The following is a 21003-nucleotide window of genomic DNA, read 5'->3' on the forward strand; positions in this document are numbered from 1 at the left end:
TGGAGGGGCCGCAGGCCCGACCAGGCAGTAAGGGGCAGGACAGCTCGCAGACCCGCCCCCCCGCCCAGGCCTAGCGCGAGCCCTTCGCATTTGGTAGTGAGGACACGCCTGGCGCGGCCCCCAGGGAGGCCTGCCCACCCAGAGATGGGTCTGTGGGCGGCCAGCCGGCAGCTCCACCCCTTGTGTTCCCAGGAGAGGGAATTTGGCCACATCGGCGACAAAATGAAACAAGCAGCCGAAGGACAGGACGAACGCTTTGTTCCCGCTGGGGCAGAACCGCCCACGTGGTTCCACAGGGACAGGCGTGGAAAGGGTGCGTGGGGGCCCCATGGGGTGGGAGGCCTTCCTTTTATCTGCCCGGGAACACTGTCACAGGAAGACCTTCGTATTACTTTTCCCGTGAAGAACAACCAACGGAAAAAAGTTACAAATGGTCAGAGCTGGCGCCAGCCCAGCCCAGCGGCCCGGCGGGGGTCTCACCTCGGTTCCGGCGGAGCCGCCCCCAGTGGTAGTAACACTCCTCGTCGCGCACGCAGCGGCCGGAGGAGGACACGAGGTACTCGGCGCCGCAGCGGCAGCAGACCCTGCAGGCGGCTGCGGGTGGGGACGGGGCAGGAGGAAGGGCAAGGCATCAGGCCAGCCTGGGCGGGCGTTCCCTGCCCCCTCCGCCCCCAGGGCGGTAGCACAGGAGGTACTCACAGTCCTTGGGCTTCTTCTCCTCGGCCGTGAAGATGACGGCGCCCCCTGGCTTCTCGGGGTGCGGGAAGGGGTAGCCGTTCTCCTTGAGCTGGGCCTCGGTGAGCAGGTACTCCTTGAGGCGGCTGTACAGGGTGGCCCCTGGGGACAGGGGAGAGGGGTCAGCCCCCAGCCGGGCTGGGGCTGGACCCAGGGGCCGGGGAGGGTGGGAGAGCCTCCAGGGGCCACACCCGGAGGAGCCAGGCTCACCTTTCAGATCCTCCACGCGGGGGCTGCTGGGACGGCTGAGCGAAAAGCTGGTCTTGGCAGCCAACTTGCCCCCCAGCACCACTTCATGGGACACCACCCTCCGGCCACTGGGTTCTGGAAGGGGAGGGGAGGGTAGACGAGGTTCAGCCCTCGTAAGTGCTCCTGCACCCCCCCTCCAGAAGGGGACGGCCTGACCTCCTGTGACCTGAACTCTCTGGGGAGCAGCAGGCTGCCCGGAAGCCCCTCCACCTCCCCTGGACCCCCCGGGGTTCTTCACCCCCTTGGAGGAGAAGGGAAAGGAGTCGACACAGGCTCTGATGGCCACCTCGGGCGCTGTGCGCAGCCGCCTGCCAGGGAAGCGGGGCCGAGCGGGAGAGCAGGCGTAGCGGACGGGCGCTAATGCATCCTTCGAGAGGGGTCAGGAAACGCCCCCCTGCCTTGTGCTTTGAAGAGGCCTCCATTAGCGGCGGCCCCTCGGCTCGCTGAGGAGGGCGGTTAACAGCGAGAGGAGGCTGTGCTGAGGGCACGGGGCCAGCGCCATCCTGACAGGAGCCTGGCAACCGGGTGGCCGGCGCGCAGAGCCTTTGTCTGACAACCTGCGGGCGGCCCGGGCATGGGGGTGGGGAGGGCTGGGCCCCGGTCCTCCGGAGGCGACTTACTGTTGAGACCAGGCCCGGTGCCAGGGCCCAGGCCGCGCAGCTTCTTGAGGGTATTCACGGCCACGTTCAGGTAGATGTTCTTGCTGGGGCTCCGGTCGTAGGCCACCTTCTCCTCGTTGAGCGCCTGCAGGAGGACACTCGGCTCAGCCCCGCCCAGCCCCGCCTCCCGGCAGCCCCGCCCCACGCACCTTCTCTACGGCTTCCTGGTTAGAAGAGCAAAACTTGAGGCACTCTTCAATGAACAGGTTGAGATAGCGCTGGCGGATGACAGTGGGGACTTTGCCCCCGAACTCTTTTGGGATAACGGGCTTCTTTAAACTCTAGGGGAACAGAGACCAGCAGAGCGTGGCACGCTCCCGCCTGCACCCCGCTCAGGGTCTGCAAACTGAAACTGCTCGAAGCAGTAAGGCTGCGGGTTAAATGGAAACAACGGGGGAGCCAGGAGAGGCAAGCCGAGCAGAGGGCTCACCTGTAAGGATGGGCTGTGCGCCACACGCTTGGGGGCCACGGTGGCGGTAGTCTTGGACGCCATGCCCGACAACGTGCGCGTCTTCAGGGGCTGGCTGCCCGGCTCGGGGCCATTGGGGGGCTGGCTGCTGCTGGCCGAGAGGGTCCTCTTGGCACCTGTAGGGGCTGGAGGGGGACAGGGGACGTGAGTACAGGAGGAGAGCACACCCATCACTGAGCTGCAGAGCACCAGGCAGCTGCGGCCGTTCAGCGTCAGCAGGACGTGCATCTCGGGGCACAGGCGGAAGGGCCGGGGTCTGGCCTGCGGGCTCTGGAACGCCATTAGGCTCTATCGGCTTTTGGGCAAGTCCATCGAAACGGGAGGGGACGAAAACGGGGCTTTGGAGGCCGGCTCAGGCAAGGTCGCCGCTGGGGTGGCCCCACAAGTGGGGGGGGGGTGTGGGGAGCCTCTGCCACATGCTGCGGCCCCGACCCCGAGGCGCTCAAGCGTGAGGGACGAAAGGCCCTGGCTCCTGGGCAGAGGGCCTGCTCACTGTGACCGGCCAGCCTGCCCCCAGCGGCCTCTGTGTTCTGTCTCTCCCTTTGATGAGGTCACAAACCAGACAATCTCCTGTGACCACCAGCAGGGCTGTTTCCAAGGGCCGGGGGGTGGGTGGGGTGGCGGGAGGGCTCAGCCCCAAGGAAGGACAGGAGCAGCGAGGAGACCGAGGCACAGACACAGAGCGGCGGGGCCCACACCAGGCCCACCCTCTCGGGCCACAAAGGAGGCCAGCTGCCGACCGGCCTCGGCTCTAAGAATGCACACTTTTCAGTGACGGAGGAAGAAACGCTTTTACGGTCATCTGGAGCACGAGGCATTGGATGACAGGTGAGTCCCCCTGGGGCTCGGGAGAGCCACCACCCCACCCGAGTGCGTGCAGTGACAACGGTGGCAGGACTGTCCCAAGCCACCGGTGATGACCAGACAACCTGAGAGCAGGTGTAGGCTTTTGAGAGTGTCCGTCTCAGGTCCACAGCCTAGGGCGATCTCTGTTCACATCCCCAGGGCCAAACCACTGCTAAAGCCCAGGCCGGAGATAAAGCCCCTGGCTGACAAGCCCCCTGGCTGCAAGCTCTCCCTCCAGCATCCTAGGGCGGTGGGGGGAAGGATGGGGATCTGGCCAGCTTCTCCTAAAGGAGGCTCTAGCACCCAGGGAAACCAGGGAGGCCTGCGGAAGCCTGTATCTGCAGGACCAGCGCGTGGAGCCGTCTCCTCGGGGCTGGCTCCTCAAAGGGGTCCCCCCGGCCTAAGGGGGCAAATGACTGCATCTGAACGAGCCTCCAGGTGGCTGCAGAGCCCCGGCTCCTATCCCACGTCCTCAGCCCCAGACACACCACTGAGCACCCCACGCATCAGACTGCTGAAGGGCAACCCAGCTTTCAGACAAGCCCAAGTGGGGGGAAAGTGGCCCTCAGGGTGGGAGGGGGAGGAAAACCAGCCCCCAACTCCCACTCCAGATCAGCTGGCTTGACTCAAGGGTGAAGGCCTCCAGGGCCACCCCCCCATTAACACCTTACCAGGTGCAAGCCACACCTGGGTGGGAGCCCCCCACAGAGCAGGCAGCAGGGGCAGAGCGGAGTCACAGGCAGACCTCTGGGGCTGGTGGACAGACAGGGAAGGGAGGAAGACACCCCTCAGACTCCCTACGGCCCGCCCCACTGCTAACACCAAAGCCCACAGAGGCCCAGAGCCGCCGGGCACCACACCAGGCCTGCCTCAGCCTCCCACTAGCAGCCGGGAGACTTTTATCCCCTTTTGACAGATAATCACCGAGACGCAGCCAGGCCCTACTCAAGGCCACCACTACTGGCATAAAAGGAGCCCAGCCTTGGGATCCTCCTGCCGGACAAGAAGCACTCCCGAGACCAGAACCCTGGGACCCACCTGCAGCCAGGAGGGGGTTGGGGATGTGGGCAATCCTCCTCTTCTCTCCGGGGGCTGAGATGTGCATGGCGGACTGCTTCTCAGCCAGCGGCTGGGCAGCCTGGAGCCGGCTGGCTGACTCCCTCTGTGCCTGCTGGGCCCGGCGGTAGCACACCTCCTGGGCAGTCGGGGGGCGGGTAGGAAGCGCTGGGCCTCTGCTCGTGGGCTCTGCCTGGGTGACAAATTTCAAGTCCAGACTGCACGTCAGAGGTACCCAGAGCAGGCCTCCCAGGGTGTCAGTAGAGGGGTAGTACTGCGGGACGGGCGGCAGGTGCTCCAGGGCTGGGATGGAGCAGGCCACCTCAGAAGCCTTCTCCTGAGTGTGCAGGGGCCCCGGAGGGAACCAGCTCTCCTCCTCCTGAGTGTGCAGGGGCCCCGGAGGGAACCAGCTCTCCTCCTCCTGAGTGTGCAGGGGCCCCGGAGGGAACCAGCTCTCCTCCTCCTGAGTGTGCAGGGGCCCCGGAGGGAACCAGCTCTCCTCCTCCTGAGTGTGCAGGGGCCCCGGAGGGAACCAGCTCTCCTCCTCCTGAGTGTGCAGGGGCCCCGGAGGGAACCAGCTCTCCTCCTCCTGAGTGTGCAGGGGTCCCGGAGGGAACCAGCTCTCCTTCTCCTGAGCGTGCAGGGGTCCCGGAGGGAACCAGCTGGTCTTCTGAGTTTGCTGATACCCTGGAAGGAACAAACTACCTTCCTCCCAAGTTTGCAGATACCTGGGAGGGAACCAGCTTGGTGCTTCGGCTCTCAAATTCACCATGATGCTTCACTATCCCAGGTCCCTTCCCAGCCCTGCTGTCCTGGCTTCTAAGTGCCCAGACTGTGCTCTCAGCCCTTATATAGACACAGAGTGGGTGGGAACGCCCAGCCCCTAGATTAGATCCTGCCTGATCCAATCTTCTCTGAACTGTACTTCCAAAATCCCCATCGGGGTGGGGCAGGGGTCTGGTGATTGGATCACCTGCAGTTCTTCAGCCAGGAGCCCTGTCTTCTGCTCCAGCCTTCCCTGTGCTAACTCACTGAGCAGCCCCATAGTGACTGACAATTGATCCTGTCTCTGGAACACAAGGGAGGAAACCTAGGCTGAGAGAGGTCACACCACTTGCCCAAGATCACACAGCGTACCTCTGAACTGGGACTGGGATGGGGCAGTGTGACCCTGCTGGAGGGCTGCCCCTCAGCTTGCTGCCCGTGCTCTGCGCCCCACTCTGCGCACTAAGCGCAACTTGATGACTGGACATGGGTCCCAGGCATTTCTCTGCAGGACACGGGCAGTGCTGGATTCTCGGCTGCCAGAGGCGCCCATGGGCAAGGGAGAGCGAGGCCCGTCTCCCCCCCGCCAGCCTCTACCCAGGACCCAGAAGCGGGCCCTCCCTTACCTCCTTGCCTTGCTTGGAGAGGTGGGAGATCCTCCTCTTCTGCCCAGGAAACAGAGTGGTCAGCCCCGAGCGCCCCTGTTCCTCGGCCTTCTCCTCCTTGGGGGGCTGAGACACACATCCGGCCCTCAGCGAGGCCCCCTCCCCCCCACACCGAGGCTGCGGCTCCTCTCACCCTGGCCTGCAGCACGCGGAGGGTCTGACTCCCAGGCCCGAGGTGGGGAGCGGGTGGAAGACAGTACCGTGCTGAGGGAGGGCTGCCGCTTCTAGACATGCGATTTGGGGTTCTCACCTCCACCCTGGGAGGTGCGCAGGCCCTGCCCTGCCTCCCAGGTGAGCAAACAGACTTGGCGCCCCGGAGCCAAGGCCCCTAGCGCTGCCTGAGCCCCGGGCCCCCCTCCCAGGCCCTGTGGATGGTGAGTTCTGCAGACTTGGCCCAGCCCACGCTCACGCCTGCCTCTTGCTCCTCACACACCCAGCCAGCACAGGGACGAGCTCAGAATAGGGAATGAAGGGGAAGAAATCGGAAAAGCAAAGGGCCAAGAACAGGGTGGGGCACTAAGGGAGGGAGCAAGGGGCGGGGCCGGGGTCCCACCCTGGGATCCCTCAGAAGCGGCAAGTTCTCTGCACGGACTGGCTCAGCCTGCTTTGTTTAGAGCAAGCTCCCTCTGGTGGCGAGGTGGGGACACTGCAGCAGGAGACCAGAAAGGTGGAGGCTGGCTGAGTTTGGGGGATCGGGGAGGGGGGGAAGCCGGGGAAGGAGGGAGGAGGGGAGAGGCAAGAGAGGCAGGGGAGAAGCAAGGCTTCAGGGGAGAGGGCCAGGGAAGGCGGGATGGTGGTGCCTGATACCCCTTGGCCGGGATGCTCTCAGAAGGCTGCCGTGGGAACCCCGCCGGGTGGGCCATAAGCCAGCGTCCTCTTTCTGGACGGGGTGCAGGGGGGCAGCAGGCAGCCAGCGAGGGGTCCTGAATTCTGAACGAGTTGAGAGGCCGACGCTGAGCGAGCCGTCTCCACCGGGCGCTGGGACTCCAGTCACTGGGGAAGCCGGGGAGGAGCCCGGCCGCCCGAGCCCAGCCCGCCCTCACCTGCCGGGCCAGGCGGCCCTTGTCCTCCGTCTTGACAGCGGTGGACTCGTTGAAAATGCGCAGGCACTCCTCCATGGGGTCGGAGTCAAAGTCGACCTCCTTCTCCAGGGCCGAGTAGTCCACGTCGGAGCCCGCCCCCGAGGAGGAGGAGGAGGAGGAGGAGGAGGAGGGCGGGGGAGGGGAGGACCGGCAGGCCGAGGTGGGCAGGGAGGCCTTGAGGCGTTTGGGCGGCCCCTGCGCGCTGGAGAGGCCCAGGCTGGAGTCTGAGTCCGAATCGGAGCTGGAGCTGAGGCTGGGGAGGGCGGGCGGCCGCGGGGCGGGCGCCTCGGGCCCCGGGTCCTCGTCCTCGCTCTCATCCCCGAAGAGCTCAGCGTGGCTCAGGGCCCGCCTCGGCAGCTTGGGGGCGCCCCGGGGGGCACCCTCATCCAGCGAGCGGGCCTTCCGCTCTGCCAGCTTCCCTGACGGGGTCTTCCTGCCCGTCCTGTCTGGCAGCTGGTGGGCAGCCCCCTGTGCGGGGCTGGGCCGCGGGCCCGGCCACTCGGGCCGGCCTTTCCCTGAGCTGGCCACCGGAGTGGCTGAAGATGGCTTCTTCTTGGTCCCTTGGGGCCGCTCTGCCCTGTGCCGGGGGCTGCCGGCCTGCGGGCCCCTCCTGTCCACACAGGGCTTCTCGGCTGGCCTCCCATGCTCTCCACCCTGACCCCTGCCTGTCTTCCCGACACCATCCTTGCGGCCGGCGGCCGGCGGTCCCCCGCTTTTCTTCTTCTTGGGTCTCCCCTCCTTGGGGCTGCTGCGCTCCTGCGAGGCCCTGCCCGGGGAGCTGGGCTTGGCAGGAGGCAGCCCGCCTGGGCCCTTGGCAGGCTGACCGAGGTCCCCCACGTCGTACTGCACGGCCATCTCCTTGGTCTCCCGAAGGCTGCCCTCCTCGGGCTCTGGGCCCTCCCTGGAGCCCGGCTTCCCCGGGGCCTTGCTCTCAGGGCCCGCTCGGGCTCTCGGTGGGCTGGCGGTGGCGGGCCTGTCGCCCGGAGCGGCAGCAGTGTCATCGTCCGAGTCTGAGAACCTGGCGTCGCAGCCGCCGAAGGGGTCACAGGGCTTCTTGGGTGCAGGTGTGTAGGGCTCACTGCCGCGGGAGCCCCGGGGCCGCTTGGGGGCCCTGTCGTCCTTGCTGCTGGCCCTGCTGAGCAGGCGGGCGGAGAAGTTGGACAGGGGGTCGTACTCCAGGTCTGTAGATGGCTTGGAGTTGTCCACCACGTACTTGCCGCTGGAGACGGGGCGGCCATACCGCCGGGGCTGGCCCACGGCCTTGGGGACGTACTCCAGGGTGCCGCCAGCCCCTCCACCATGGCCCTGACCCCGGTCCAGAGAGGCCAGCGAGTACTTGGTGCCAGGCTCGGTGGGGCTGGCCAGAGGCGTGGGCTGGTAGCTGGCATCGGGGCTTAACAGGCCCCGGCCGCCGGGGTTGTATTCGAAGGATAGAGGGAAGGCGTCCCCATCCAGGCCGGCAGTGGGGCCGTGGGGCGCCAGGGCGGGGGCCTCGGCCGAGCCGTGCTCCCGGGCCGTCTCCAGGAGCTCCCGGTAGCGCCTCTGCTCCAGCTCCACCTCAGAGCGCACGGCCTCGATGGCCTGGTTGACCAGCTCCAGCTCCAGGATGTCTGAGCGGGGCTCGGCACCTCTGCCCAGGGCTCCATTCTCCCTCTGGGCGGGGGGCTTGGGCAGCTCGGGGTTGTACGGGTCGTAACCGAGCCCTGAAACGGAGAGGGAGAAAACAGCATTGAGCAGGCGGCTACCGCAGCAGGCCCGACGAGCCGGGGACCGGTCACTGCCTCGTCCCGGGCCGCGACCCCAGGGGCCAGCAAGGAAGAGCAGAGTACCAGCCTCCAGAACCCACCGGGGGCCAGGCCTCCGGCCGACCCCCGCCAAGGCTCCAGCAGCAAGTCAGGGTTTCCAGAGGGCCCCTCCCTGCAGGTCCTGCCCCGAAGAGGCTGCCACGTGGGGTGAGGGCACAGAGCCCAGGCCCCAGAGGAGGCCACAAGAGCCCGGGGACTTCACCGCCTGGGACAGGGGATGATGGTGAGGCCTGGGGAGCTGGGCGAGAGGGTGGCTCCCCCCAGGGCCCAGCCCACACTGAAGCCACACCACGCTGCTCCCTGCAGCCGGGGAGGCCGGACACCCAGCCGGGGCAGAAAGTGCAGGGTGAACAGACGCCTGACTGGGGGGCAACAGGGGTGAGAGAGGGAGCAGGAGGCAGGGCCGACACAGCCCGCCCACAGCAGCAGGTGGGCAGGCGGGTGCACACGGCCCTGCCTGGCAACAGCGCCTTTAAGGCTCTGTCCCCCACACGCGCTCTCGCCCACAGAGAACTCCGCCGGCTGCGTGTGTACCAGTGAGGACACAGAAAGCCCCGAAGCGTCCACTGGGAAGGGGCAGCGGGTGCGGTGGACGAAGGACAGCACGGCACATCTCACGGGGGAAGCGAAGCACGATGACGTCCAGGGAACAGCGCCACGGCGTGAAAGACGTTCCGGCAATGGGCAATGTTGGGGAAGCACAGAGTGGGGTGGACGGCAAGGCGGGCACAGGACACTTAGGTTTGTATCCATCTGAACAGGGGTGGCGGAGCGGCTGGCGGGCTACCTGGCTCCAGGGTGTATTCCACGAGACCAGTCCAACCCCAATACCACCCACGTTGACACGAAGCTCACGGGAGACTCACTTAGGACAGAGGTGCGGAAATTCTCAGTAAGATGTAAGCAAATAAAGCCCAACGTTCCGAGAAAGGAATAACGTACCGTGTTCAAATATTCCAGAACGTAAAGACGATTCATCGTTAGAGCGTCTGCCAGACATAATTTGTAAAACCTCCGACAAAAAAGTGGATCGATTTGGTGCCCTCTGGTTAGCAGAGTAACAGCCAATTCTCCCAGAACCTCCAGATAGGACCAGCTGTGCCCACACCTGGACTGTAGCCCAGGGAGACCCACTTTGGACCTCTGACCTCCAGAACCACCAGAGAAAAAAAACCCTGTGTTGTTTTAAGGCACCGGTGAGTGGGGTCTTGCTGCAGAAGCCCCAGGAAACGCACGCATCACTGACTGAGGAAGCACCAGAGAACCCGGCACTGCCGGGGCCAGTGGCTGGGCCTGGGCCGCCTGGGGGCCCAACGTGGGGCGGAGCCCATTGCAGGCCTGTTGTCTGGCTTGTACGTTGGAACCTATTTTTCAAACGATGCTTAGAAAGGAGAAAGGACGCGCGCACACCTGTGCTTCAGAACACCGAGGACACGCCCAGGCTGCGGGTTATAGATGGGGAGGTAAAACCAAGATGTAGAGGCCGCAGGGGGCAGCGGGACTGGGGTGCCGGGGAGCAGTCACTTCATGCCCCCACCTCCCAGCTGAGGATGCCAGGGTGAAGGGCGGAGTGGGGGACAGGTCAGGACACACAGCCACTGGGCCCTCTGCCCCACACAAGGTTCAAGATGAAGGCACCATCGAGAGGGAAGGCTAGAAGCCCCAACAGCGAGATCCAGGGCCCTCTTCCCAGCCCACCCTAACCCTCAACAGGTCCGAAGGCACTAAAGCAGACCCACCCCTAGCCCACCACCCGCCCGGATGAACAGAAGAGCCAGTGCCCCCACACGCCGTAGGGCCCAGGACGCAAGCCGGGGGGCACTTACAGGGCATGTCAAGTGAGGGGTGGGTCGGGTCTTGCCGGTCTCAGGGGGCCTCCAGCCCAACCCACCTCACTCCCAACCTCCCTCCTGAGGCCAAGATGGCTCCCACCCAAGCCGGCTCCCCTAGGTGGGGGACAGGAGCAAGGGCCCAGCTGGTGGGAATGCCCCTCCCCCAGGAGAGGTGGGCAGGGCAGGGTGGGGATCGAATGGATGGGGGTCCTTCCCCACCCCTGACCTGCTCTGGAACAGGTCACAAAGGGCCACAGACAGCGTGCACATCACCCAGGAGTGCCTCTAGCCCTTCCCAAGTAAGGGCAGAGTTCAAAGCCCTGCACTTCGTATTTTGAAAGGAACCCCCCCACAAACAAGTCTGTGCTTTGGAAGCAAGGAGAGGAAGGAGGTGACCTGGGACCCAGCCCCTCAGATCTGAGCATCCAGGAGCTCTGTCAGCGTGGGGTGTTTTCAGTCCCAGGGGAGGCTGCCTGCTCACACCCCATCAGGCTACACCGAAAAGCAAAAGAAACAGCCCGAGGTGGACGTGAGCCGGTCTAGGTCAACACCCTCCCCTCCAGAGCCTCAGTGTCCCCACGGTACCATAAGGCCAAATCACCAGCCCGAGGAGCTCCAGACAGGTCTAGACGCGTCAAGGACACAGCCGCCAGGGGCTCGGCTGCAGCCCCCCGTAGCTCAGAAGCTAGTGCATGGGGCCCAGAGCTTGGCCCCTGGAGCAGCAGCCCTGAGCCCCCCCCAAGGCTACTGGAGGCTCGTGGGGGGAGGCGAGCGAATGGAGAAGATTTCTGTGATGCTGCCTAGCCCCCCCACCCTACCCTGCCTCAGGGACCGGTAGGAACTGGAGAAGCTCCCCGAGAAAATGTTTTACAAGTGACTCGACAGGTGACCCTCGAACGGTCAGGAATGGCCGTGGGAGCGCCTCAGAAGCGCCTCCCCGTTACTGGGGAGTTAACCTGGCTGGAAGCCAATGGGAGCTCCTTCAGGGCTTGCACCAGGGAAGCATGCCTTTGGTAAACAAGATTAATTGGGCTGTTTTTCCGAAAGGGGGCGAACCTCAGGATGACTGGAAAAGCACCTTGAAGGCCTGGCTACTGGGGTTACACTCTCAGGAGAAGTTCCTGCCCCCGGCCCAGGGCAAGGAAGGGGCCGGCTACTGCCGCTCGAGGGACACCCACAAGGCCAAGGGTCTGCCCAGGTGGGCTGCCGCTTGAAGGACGCCCCTTGGGAAGGCTCCCGGCCAGTTCATGGGTCCGAGCCTTCTTCAGCCATCCCTGTGCCCAGTTCTGTGTGCGCCAGCTCCCCCTCCCAGCTCTGGTGCTGCTGGACGCTCTCCCAATGACCCAGTCCCGACCGGCTCTGATCACCAGCTCTGAGCAGGCATCCGGCACGTCAGGGCCCAGGCCAGCTGCCCCACCTCCACGCCGGGAAAAGCAAACACTCGGGGCCACGGCGCTCAGGGAACGGATCACGCGGAGCCCACGGCAGGTCGAAGGACAACGTGGGGTGGTGGCCACCTCCAACCCCTCCAAGCCTTCCCCCTGCTCCTCTCTGCTCCCACCACGCCCCTCCATTCCAGAAAACACTCCGCACCATTCCATAACTGTGCAGACGCACGGCCCACAAGCTCTAGCTGCAAGTAAAATTAACGACAAGCGAAAACGAGCAGACATAGGAGCGTGAAGACCCCACTGGGAGGCACGTGACCCCCACCCAGCCGGCTCCGAGGCCTTCCCCTTTAATCCCGACATTCGCCCTGCCCGCATCAGTCCCCCTCACAGAGGAAAGAGGAGGCTGGGTCTAGGGCAGCGGGTGAGGGATCCACCTAACCCCAAACCCTGGCTCCCCGCCCCCAGACCAGAAGACCCAGCGCCGCGCGATCCTTCCCGGGTCCTGAAAGACTCCCCATCACCCCACCCCTCCTCCCCCCTGCACCTCCAAAGACGATAAGCACACAGTGGTCCCACCCCCCGCCCACTTGTGCCCTGATTAGACATCAGCGGGGACTCCTCCAACACAGGGGACGATCACAACACAAGGGGGTGGGCAGGGGGACCAGGAGAAGACAGACACCGTCCCGCCACACGAGAGGTAAGCAGGACACAAGGATGCGTCAAAGAAGAGCAACTAGACCACCCCTGCCCCAGGAAGCTACCCAGGTGGCAGAAGCCTCAAAGGCAGCGAAAGAAGGGAGGACATTCCACTTCCAGCCACTAGGCAAACTTCTATTCATCCTTCAAAGCCCAGCTCGGTAACTGCTTGCTTGGGGACACTTGCCCGACTCCCTGCAACCTCAGGTGCCAACGGCTCGCTCTCCTGGACTCTGGCCCTATATCTGTGCTGCTGGACACTCCTCCTTCCCTTGCAGAGTCCCCACAGCCTGGTCCCCAGATAAGTACTGAATTCAGACAGACCCAGAGAGCCCTTGGAGGGCCCCAGAGCCAGCTCCTGATTTTACGGACGACACAGAGGCTGTGCCGTGCCCGCGTGCATGCCCAGGCTGAGGCCACAGCTTGTGAGATGGCCAAGTCCCAGCCCCCAGAGCACCCAGGTCCGTCAGCCACCCGTCCTGCTCCCCCCAGCAACTACAGCAGCAGGCAGGAGGGCAGTTCCCCCAGAAACGTTCCTGGGCTTTCAACACTGCCTGCCACCCGCACAGCCCTCGGGGGCAGGGTGCTCCGCATGGCCCTTCACAGAAAGCCTCAGTGCTCAGAGGAAGCCACGGACCCAGCACCCTAAAACCGCTGGCACATGTGCCTGCTTCTTCAAAGGGCAGACTGGCTACTGCAGGAGCCTGAGGACCTGCCACCACCAAGGAGGACAGGGGACCAGGAGATGACCCTGTGGGGCTCCTGCTGGATCTGCCCTGACCACCTCCCAGCTCCCGTGACCCTCCTTCTGCGCTTTTCCTCTTTAGCGTTCCAGGTTTTGCTTTGAGTCAGATCAGACCAGCAGAAATCCACCTTCCGCACTTGGACAGCTTAAATGATAATAAACCAAATTCCTATGCACCCAGCACTCGCTCGTCACTGGAAATGATCCTGTGCGGGGGATTCTGAGGGCAGAATGGGAGTGGAGGAGGACGGCAAAGCAGGAGCATTGCGCAGCACAGCTGAGCGAGACGAGAGAGGCGCGCTGTGTGTAGAGGGTCTGCGTCGTGACCCCGTTTTGCAGAAGAGGTAACTGACGCCAGGCTCTTCGCACAATGGAAGGTGGAGCCAAAAGGCCTTCATCTGAGGCCCTACTCCACCTGCAGGGCTGAAAGCCAGCCGTGGCGCCTGCACGTCTTCTCTGGAGGATGCTCTGGGGGTGGGGGGTACACTCGGGCACCCACGTGGTCCTCTGAGCTCTCCCAGCTGGGTGCGGTCCCTGTCCACCGCAACCTGGGCGCCTGGGCCGCCCTGCCTCACCTCCAGAGCCGGAGGAGCTGGGGCGGTGATGATTCTCGGGGCTCTTCGCTCCCTGCAGGCGTGGCCAGCTCTCCCGTCCTATTCTCAAATACGCAAAGGGCCAGCTGCTGGGATACTGCTCAGGCTCCTCCATGGCACTCGGCACCGCTGACGTCTGGGGCTGGGTAAGTCTGTGTGTGTAGGGGAAGGGGGCCATCCTGGGCACCAGAGGGCACTGAGCGGCATCCCTGGCCCCCGCCCCCTCGTTGCCAGGAGCACCCCCAAGTCACGACAACCACAGATGTCCCTGTTATCGCCCTGTGTCCCCCGTGGGATCAGGGTTGTCCACGGTGAAAGACACTGCTTTACTGACTGACACTAAGCAAAAAATCCTAAAATACCAAAAACAGCTTTAGGGGCAGATGTACCCTTATTCAAATGTCCCAAGCCTGGATCTGGGCAAGAAGGCAGGTTTTTAAAGCTCCCCAAGTGCTTGAAGAGGGGCCGCAGGCCTGGGGATGGCCTCTCACCTCACTGGGGTCTCTGGAGCCTCGGCAAAAGAATGCAACTTCACCAGTGAGACAGGGTCACAAGTACAGGAAAGAGACACAGAGCCTTTTGTTTCTGAGGCTGGGAGGACGCACAACAAGCTGGCAGATGCAGGACTTGGGACCACGTACGAAACATCTTTCCTTTGACTTTGTGGCATTCTCCAGTGGTTTTAAAATGAACGTTTCTCCGAGTCCAGAAAAAAAAGTGCTCTGAATGGAGAGACAACATGTCCAGGCTGCCGCTGGCTGGGACACTGCCCCCGAAGACAAGGGCTGCATCTGGGTGGGGCTGAACCACCAACAGAACCTAGATTCTTCTCATCCTGGTGTAAGAGACGAACTCTGCTCTGAAAACCCAACAGCACCTCTCCTCCACTCCCTCTTTACAGAAAAGTCAAGAACAATAGAACAAGAGAACCACCCACAGGATGGCACTGAAGGCCCCTCCTCTGGGAGGCCACAAGCTTCTGTCCTCTGAGCCTGGTGGCCCGGGCTCCCTGGGGCTGGAGCTGCACCTGGGCACACAGCTCCCTGGGAGGGGCAGGGAGGAGACTTTAAAAAAAAAAAAAAAAGTGGCCTCAGCAAGAAGCAGCCTACAACACCAGGGAGTCTCACCCAGGGTGATCCCGCCCCCCCCCCCCCCGGGGGACACTGGGCCACGTCTGGGGACATCTGACATCTGCGCATGTCGTGACTGGGGGGCTGCTGGCATCGAGGGGCTGTGGCCAGGGAGGCTGCTACACACCCCAAAGTGCCCAGGACGGGCCCCAGAGGATAACCCCCCATATGTCCCCAGTTTCTGCTCTTCTTCATAGCTCCCCCCGACCCCCCGACGAAGTGAGAGGCCCTGGCTGGCCTGACCAAAGACCACACCTGACAGCCAGCTAAGAAAATCCCTCCCGGGGCCTCAAGTACCCTGGCTGGGCCTCCAGACACAAAGGCGATACTGCTCTCTGCTGGGTTTTCTCAGTATCAGTTCTCTCCCAGGAAGGGGAGGGAGGGAAGTGCACACGGCAGTTCACTCTGGAAGAGAAAGTGTCAAACCGAGGAAAGCACTGTCATCAGAGCAGTGGGAAAGCTGCCGGCACCCAGCCCACGGGGAAGGCAGCTAAGGGGCAGCGTGGCCAGCGGCCCGGGGCAGTGATACTGCAGGGCCTGCTGTCCCCTCCTGTCCCAAGTCAGCTCATGGAGAAAATCAAACAAAACCCACCCTCTGCTGGAAGCACTCGTTTCTCTGGCTGCACCCTCCCTTCCCTGCCTGACTGCTGGCTGCTACCTTCCCTGGAGAAGCAGGGCTTGCTCTCAGGATTCCAGACCACAAGGGGCCGCTGCCGAGGCCCAAATCTGAGACCCAGGGGAGGGGGCTGCCCAGGGAGCTGCCACTGCCACCCAGCTGGGGCCACCCCCGCCTTCCAGCCTCCTTCTGGCCCATCCTTGGAAGGTTTCAGTGCTCAGGCCCTGCTATACCGCCTTTCCCAGATCTCACTGTTACCTCCCAGCATCAGGGCACAGCACTGAGCCCACACGTAATGGGTACCCAGGTGCCCAGGTCCCACAGGTGCCAGGCAGCAGGAATCGGCCGCCGGTGGTGAGGGGCAAGGGCCTGACAGTCCAGATCAACCCCGTGTCACCCACTTACCAGCCATGTGTACACAGGTGCGTGGCTTCCCCTCTCTGGGCCTGTCTCCTTGTCTGTAAGATAGGGACAATCGTCCCTACCACTGATTAAAGAGCACCCCTGAGGGTGCGTGGCGGTAACTGGGCATCCCCCAGCTGAGTGCCAAGGTGGGGACCCTGGAGCACTGGAGGGCAGATTTGAGGGCCGGGAAGAACGGGATGCCCGCCCAGCCCTCAGGAGGCCATCAACCCAAGGCCAGAGGTGCTGGGCCACACAGGGACCCCCACATCCTGCCTGCAGGTGGCCATCACCCAGCACCTCAGCATCCCTGCGCAGCCCACCCTTGCCAAAGCACCTGTGCTTGGGCCGTGCCTATCTGGTCAAAAGTGGACCCAGCCAAAGCCTGGATTTTTGCAGTCTCTCCAAGCCCTATGGGAAGTGGGTTTATCAAAATCTGGAGCAAAGGGAGCTGAAGGGGTGGGGGAGGTTTAGGCACACACTCCCCCTGGCCCATGAGCGCACCACAGAGGAGGAAAGAGAGTGTCAGAGAGGCCCCGCAGCGAGAAAGAGGCCAAGCTGGGATCTGCCCCTGCCTCTCTGCAGGGCGAGGCAGCCCTCAACCAGAAGGTAACCAGAGCCAACCCCCCAGGCCCCGCCCTCCGTGATGGGAAGAGGGTTGCTTATTCTCACCTGCAAAAGGAAAATGCAGACACACTGGGGTCAGGGGTAGGCAGCTGCACTTTTTCCTGCGGGAAAGTGAAGCAGACAGGGCTACATCACCGAATGGATTCTCAAAAACGATCCTTTGGGAAATTGGCCATTTGTGGTGTAGGAAGCAATCAAGAGACTGACTTGGCACAAAGAATGCACGGGAAGAGAAGTCAGCGCCCCAGAGCGCAGACGGCTGGAAGGCCACCTGTGGGCCTGCAGAAGAGTCAGTCCCGGGGTCTGAGGGAGCCGGCCCGCCCGATCTGTCCCGACGGTGAGGAGCCTAGACACTAGGGGCTCTTTACAGAACGCCACACACCGTGCCAATAACTCAACAGATGGAGTGAGAAACTGCACTGTGATGGGGTGACCACCGAGAGGCCTCCCACTCACCCCCTTCCCCTCTCCCAGACCTGAAGCTCAGGCACCTGTGTGCACGGCTGTCTTCCCTCCTCGAGGGAAGGTTCCTGAGAGCCAGGCCGGCGCCCAACGCAGGTGTGGAGCCCGACCTTGAACGCTGGCATCTGCCCGGCTGCAAACACTGGGCCACAGGAGCCAGTGGTCTGAGCAAATTTACAGTAGAAATTTGAAAAAATTCTACCTTTTTTCTTTTTTTTCTGGCAAACTGGGAAAACAACCCTATGGTTTCATCCTAGCAATGACGCTCCTCTCTTCAAGAAAGCTCTGAGATGACGACCAGTGCCTTATGGGGGAAATCTAGGCCCTGATGGAAAGGGGGAGCCAGTCCCAGAGGACAGGGGCCACAGCGGGAGCCTGAATTCCCCTCGGAAAGAATGACACCACACTCGATCCTCCCGGCGGGCCTTTCCTTGTGATGTCCCTCTTTTTGCCCCCGTTCTTCACGTCTCGGCTCAAGGCCCACACTTCCTACGAGAAGCACTGCCTGCCCCATGACAGCTCTCACCGAACTCTGCCATGACATTGATAATCACCACGCTGATGGGATGCGCAGTCTCTGAGCGTTCTCTCGGAAGCCTGCCCCCGACCCCAAAACACACACACAGTCAACCGGGTTTGACTCACTCCCTAACCCTGGCGTGACACACAGGGCTCGACACACAGTCGGCGGCCGCTAAACAAGACCCTCTCGACTCTGCTGTAGTAAACAGGAGCGGCCACGAGCAGAGGCGCGGCGGGGGAGGAAGCGCGGAAATAAACAACGGCTGCAACCAACACCCCGGGCCGGGGAGGCGGCGGGAACGGTTCCTCGGGCAGGAGTCCCGAGCCTGCAGACCAGTGTCGGCCGCGCTCGTTTCCCGAGCCCCGCGCGCTCCACCCTCGCGACACCTCTAGGAGGGCAGGTCCTCCCACTGTTTACGTTTTACACTTATGGAAACGGTGGCTCACAGAGGTCCCGCGACTGGCACTGGGCCCCGGGGTGGGTGGTCCCGGCTTGGGGGGACGAAGCCCGCGACCATGCAGGGAGAGGGCTGAGCGGGGATCAGGAAACCATGGAAGCCCGGGCGCTGGGGTCCAGGCCCGCGCCAGGGAACGCAGCCCGGGGCGGGCGCGTAGACATTACCTGCTGCGGGGGGCGCCGCTCCGCCTTCGCCAGGTGCGCCCGGGCCCCGGGCCCCGCGGTGCCGGAAGTGGCAGTAGGGCCGCCGGCAGGGTCCCCCAGGCGCCCCGGCCCAATAGGGGCAGTCGATGGTCCGGAAGAAGCCGGTGGAGCGTAGCATGGTCCGTCCCGCGGCGGGGCCCCGGCCCGGAGCCGCCCGGGCTCCCGGGCCCCCTCACTGGCGCCGCGGTCGCCGCCGCCCGCGCCTCACGGACCCCACCGCCGCCGCCATCTTGCTCCGAGGTCCCCGGAGGTCCCCGGGACGCCGCCGCAAGGGACCCCGGGAGCGGCTGCCCGAAGTGCGCCTGATCAGAAACGCCTGCTCCCGCGGGACCGAGGCGTGTCGCGGACCCGTGGCCTGGCACAGGTGGCTGCGGGGGGAGTGATGGGGGGCGCGGGCTGCCCTGCCTGCGGCCTCCCGGTGTCTTGCCGCCGCCGCCGCCCGGGCCTCTGTGGCGGCAGACGCCCCATCTTCAGCCCCAGGCCCCTGCGGCACCTGGGCTGTCCAAGGCGTGCCTGATCAAAAAAAAAAAACGCCCCACACGGCCCGGCTGTGGCTCATTTGCATTCAATTTGCGTTTTATTAGCTTGTCTCCCTAAAGCGCCCTCTGCGGGTCGATTCGAGTCCTGCGGGCGCATCTCACCTGCACCTGGGAACCCTCAGCTGAGTTACCCAGTTCAGGCTCTGAAACTCAACTCCGCCCTGGTTGACTGGCAATAAGTGCTTCATTTCTCCCACCTGACTCTTGTCAGCAGTCTAATCCCCAGGTCTACCAGAGGAGACCTGTTCCAATTCACTAATTTGTCCATCAAATATTGAGCACCTACTGTATACCAAGGCCCTGCCCTAAATCGTATTTTATCCATTCATCAGACGATGGACATTCGGATTGCTTCCGCCTTTTGTCTATTGTGAATTGTGCTGTTGTGAACATGTGTGTATGTGTATCTGAGTACCAGTTTTGTTTCAGTACTAGTTTTTCAAATGATGTAAATTTGCCTGTTGCCCATTTTTAAAATGTAGGGAGATGTCACATACAACTACAATTCCCAGCCTGTCCACCAGCTGGCAATTACAAGGATCCTCCTGTGAGCAGGTGGTAGTCTGCACAGGTCACCTCCCCCCTCTTCCAGCCCACCTCTCTCCCTACCTCAGCCACCTGGCCCTGCAGACATATGGGCTTGAGACCCCTCACCCCAGGGGTCTCTCAATGCCTCTCCTCCACTGCCAACAGGAGGGTGGGCTCCTGAACAAAGCAAAGATCCCCACCCTGGTGGCTGTAGCATTCTAGATGCAGATAGACAGACAACAGGAAATCAGTAAGTATCTTGACACAAGGTAAAAAGTGCTATGGCGGGGAAGTAGAACAGGGTAGGGGGCTGGGACAAGGGGTGGTTCACATAGTCCTACGGGAAAGGTGGGATTTGAGCAGTTCTAAGGAAGGGAATGAGGAAGCTAAGCAGGCATCTGGGGGAGGGGCTTTCCAGGAAGAGGGCATAGCCTGTGCAAAGACCCTGGGGCAGGGCCGGGCCTGGCATGTTGGAGGAACAGCTAGAAGGTCCATGTGTCTGGAGCAGAGTGAGCAAGGGGGAGAGAGGGAGGAGGGGAGGGCAGGGAGGGGATGGGGCAGGTCGTGCAGGTCCCTGTGGGCCACGGGGAGAACATGGGCTTTTACCCCCAGGGAGGTGGGAGCCTTGCAGGCTTATGGGCAGAGGAGGGACTGGACCTGGTGCAGGTGCTCACTGGTGCCCTGTGGCCACTACAGGGTGGACAGACTGTCAGGAGCGAGGGTGGGAGTCAAGGACCACGGGGGAAGCCATGCTGGTCCAGGTGGGCCATGATGAGGTGGGACCAGGTGGAGGCCGAGGAGGGGGGAGAAGTGGGTGGATTCTGGATATGTTTTGAAGGTAGAGCTCTAGGGAGATTTCCGGGTGGACTGGATGTGGGTGGTGAGACAAAGAGGGGAGTCAAGGGTGACCCCAAAGATTTTGGCCTGTACACCTGGAAAGATGACGCTGCAGTGATGAAGGGGAGCCGACCAAAGCAGACTGGGGGCAGGGGTAAGAATATCCCGGGCCTGGAGTTGAGGGTGAGGTCCAGCTGGCATGGACCAGGGGGTGTCCTCAGCACACCTGGGGAGGAGGGCCAGGGGTCCCCGAGGCCACCTGCCAGTGAAGCGTCCAGGAGGCAGAGGGGGAATCTTCGAGCTGTTTCCGGGGCATGTGGGAGTGCGACCAAGAGAGACTAAAGTGGGGGGCTGCCCGCGTGGACCCAGCATTACAGGAACCCTGCCACAAAGGAGCAGAGAAGCCTGCCAGAGCTAGAGGGGGACAGGGGTCCAGGGAGCGAGATCTGCGGGCTTTCGGGCCAGATTCCAGGAGAAAGGGAGCAAGGGGAGTGCCAGAGGGAGGCCACCCTCGAGTAAAGGCGAGGGCCCCGTGCCCAGGTTGGGGCGACCTTGGCGGCCCCAAGGACAGGACCCTGGGGAGGGGGTGGGCCGGAGCCGGTGGTGCAGTACCAGGGGAGGCCACCAGATGGCGGGTCTGCCGCCTTCTCGGGGGCGGGAAGCAGGGAAACCCGTGGGGAGGGTCCGCGCTCCCCGCACCGCAGTCCCACACGCCTTCCGGGCTCTGGAGACCGCTGGAACCTGGGATGCACTTTTCCTAAGGGGTTCAGAGGCCTCACCAGTTTCTCAACGCTCCCGAGGCCCCTTGCCCTCTCAATTGGGAGCCGGCATACAGCAGGCATACGATACAGGAGCGGCCAGACGACGGGCACAGGAGCCGGGCAGGGGTCGAGGGGAATCTCCGGGGAGGAGCCCTGTCGAGCCCGGGAGTCCTTTAGAGTCTAGAGAAGCGCGGGCTCCCCCCACCCTCGGTTCCGGAAGGGGGCGGGCAGCGAACGCCCCCGGGCGCCGTGTCACCGCGCCTCGGTTGCCGGGTAACGGAGCCGGAAGGCGGGCTGGGGGCGCAGCTGTGCGAGGCGTGGGTGCCG

The 21003-nt window shown here is 63.4% G+C and overlaps 1 protein-coding gene across 1 annotated transcript in view; it reads right to left on the reverse strand.

The window, feature by feature from the left end:
* Positions 1-18221, reverse strand: part of REXO1 (RNA exonuclease 1 homolog) — a 20836-nt gene extending 2615 nt beyond the window's left edge. Inside the window, exons 1-10 of the mRNA XM_068537339.1 lie at positions 17973-18221; positions 6488-8229; positions 5406-5510; positions 3997-4207; positions 2074-2237; positions 1793-1924; positions 1605-1728; positions 946-1059; positions 700-837; positions 481-594 (exon numbers count right to left, since the gene is read on the reverse strand). Of these exons, the coding sequence (XP_068393440.1) occupies positions 481-594; positions 700-837; positions 946-1059; positions 1605-1728; positions 1793-1924; positions 2074-2237; positions 3997-4207; positions 5406-5510; positions 6488-8229; positions 17973-18129 (3001 nt within the window). The 5' untranslated portion in view covers positions 18130-18221. The remainder of the gene's footprint in view (positions 1-480; positions 595-699; positions 838-945; positions 1060-1604; positions 1729-1792; positions 1925-2073; positions 2238-3996; positions 4208-5405; positions 5511-6487; positions 8230-17972) is intronic.
* Between the last annotated feature and the right edge of the window lie 2782 nt (positions 18222-21003).

The sequence above is a fragment of the Eschrichtius robustus genome, chromosome 2 (genome assembly GCF_028021215.1).
Source record: "Eschrichtius robustus isolate mEscRob2 chromosome 2, mEscRob2.pri, whole genome shotgun sequence".
Lineage (NCBI taxonomy): Eukaryota > Metazoa > Chordata > Mammalia > Artiodactyla > Eschrichtiidae > Eschrichtius > Eschrichtius robustus.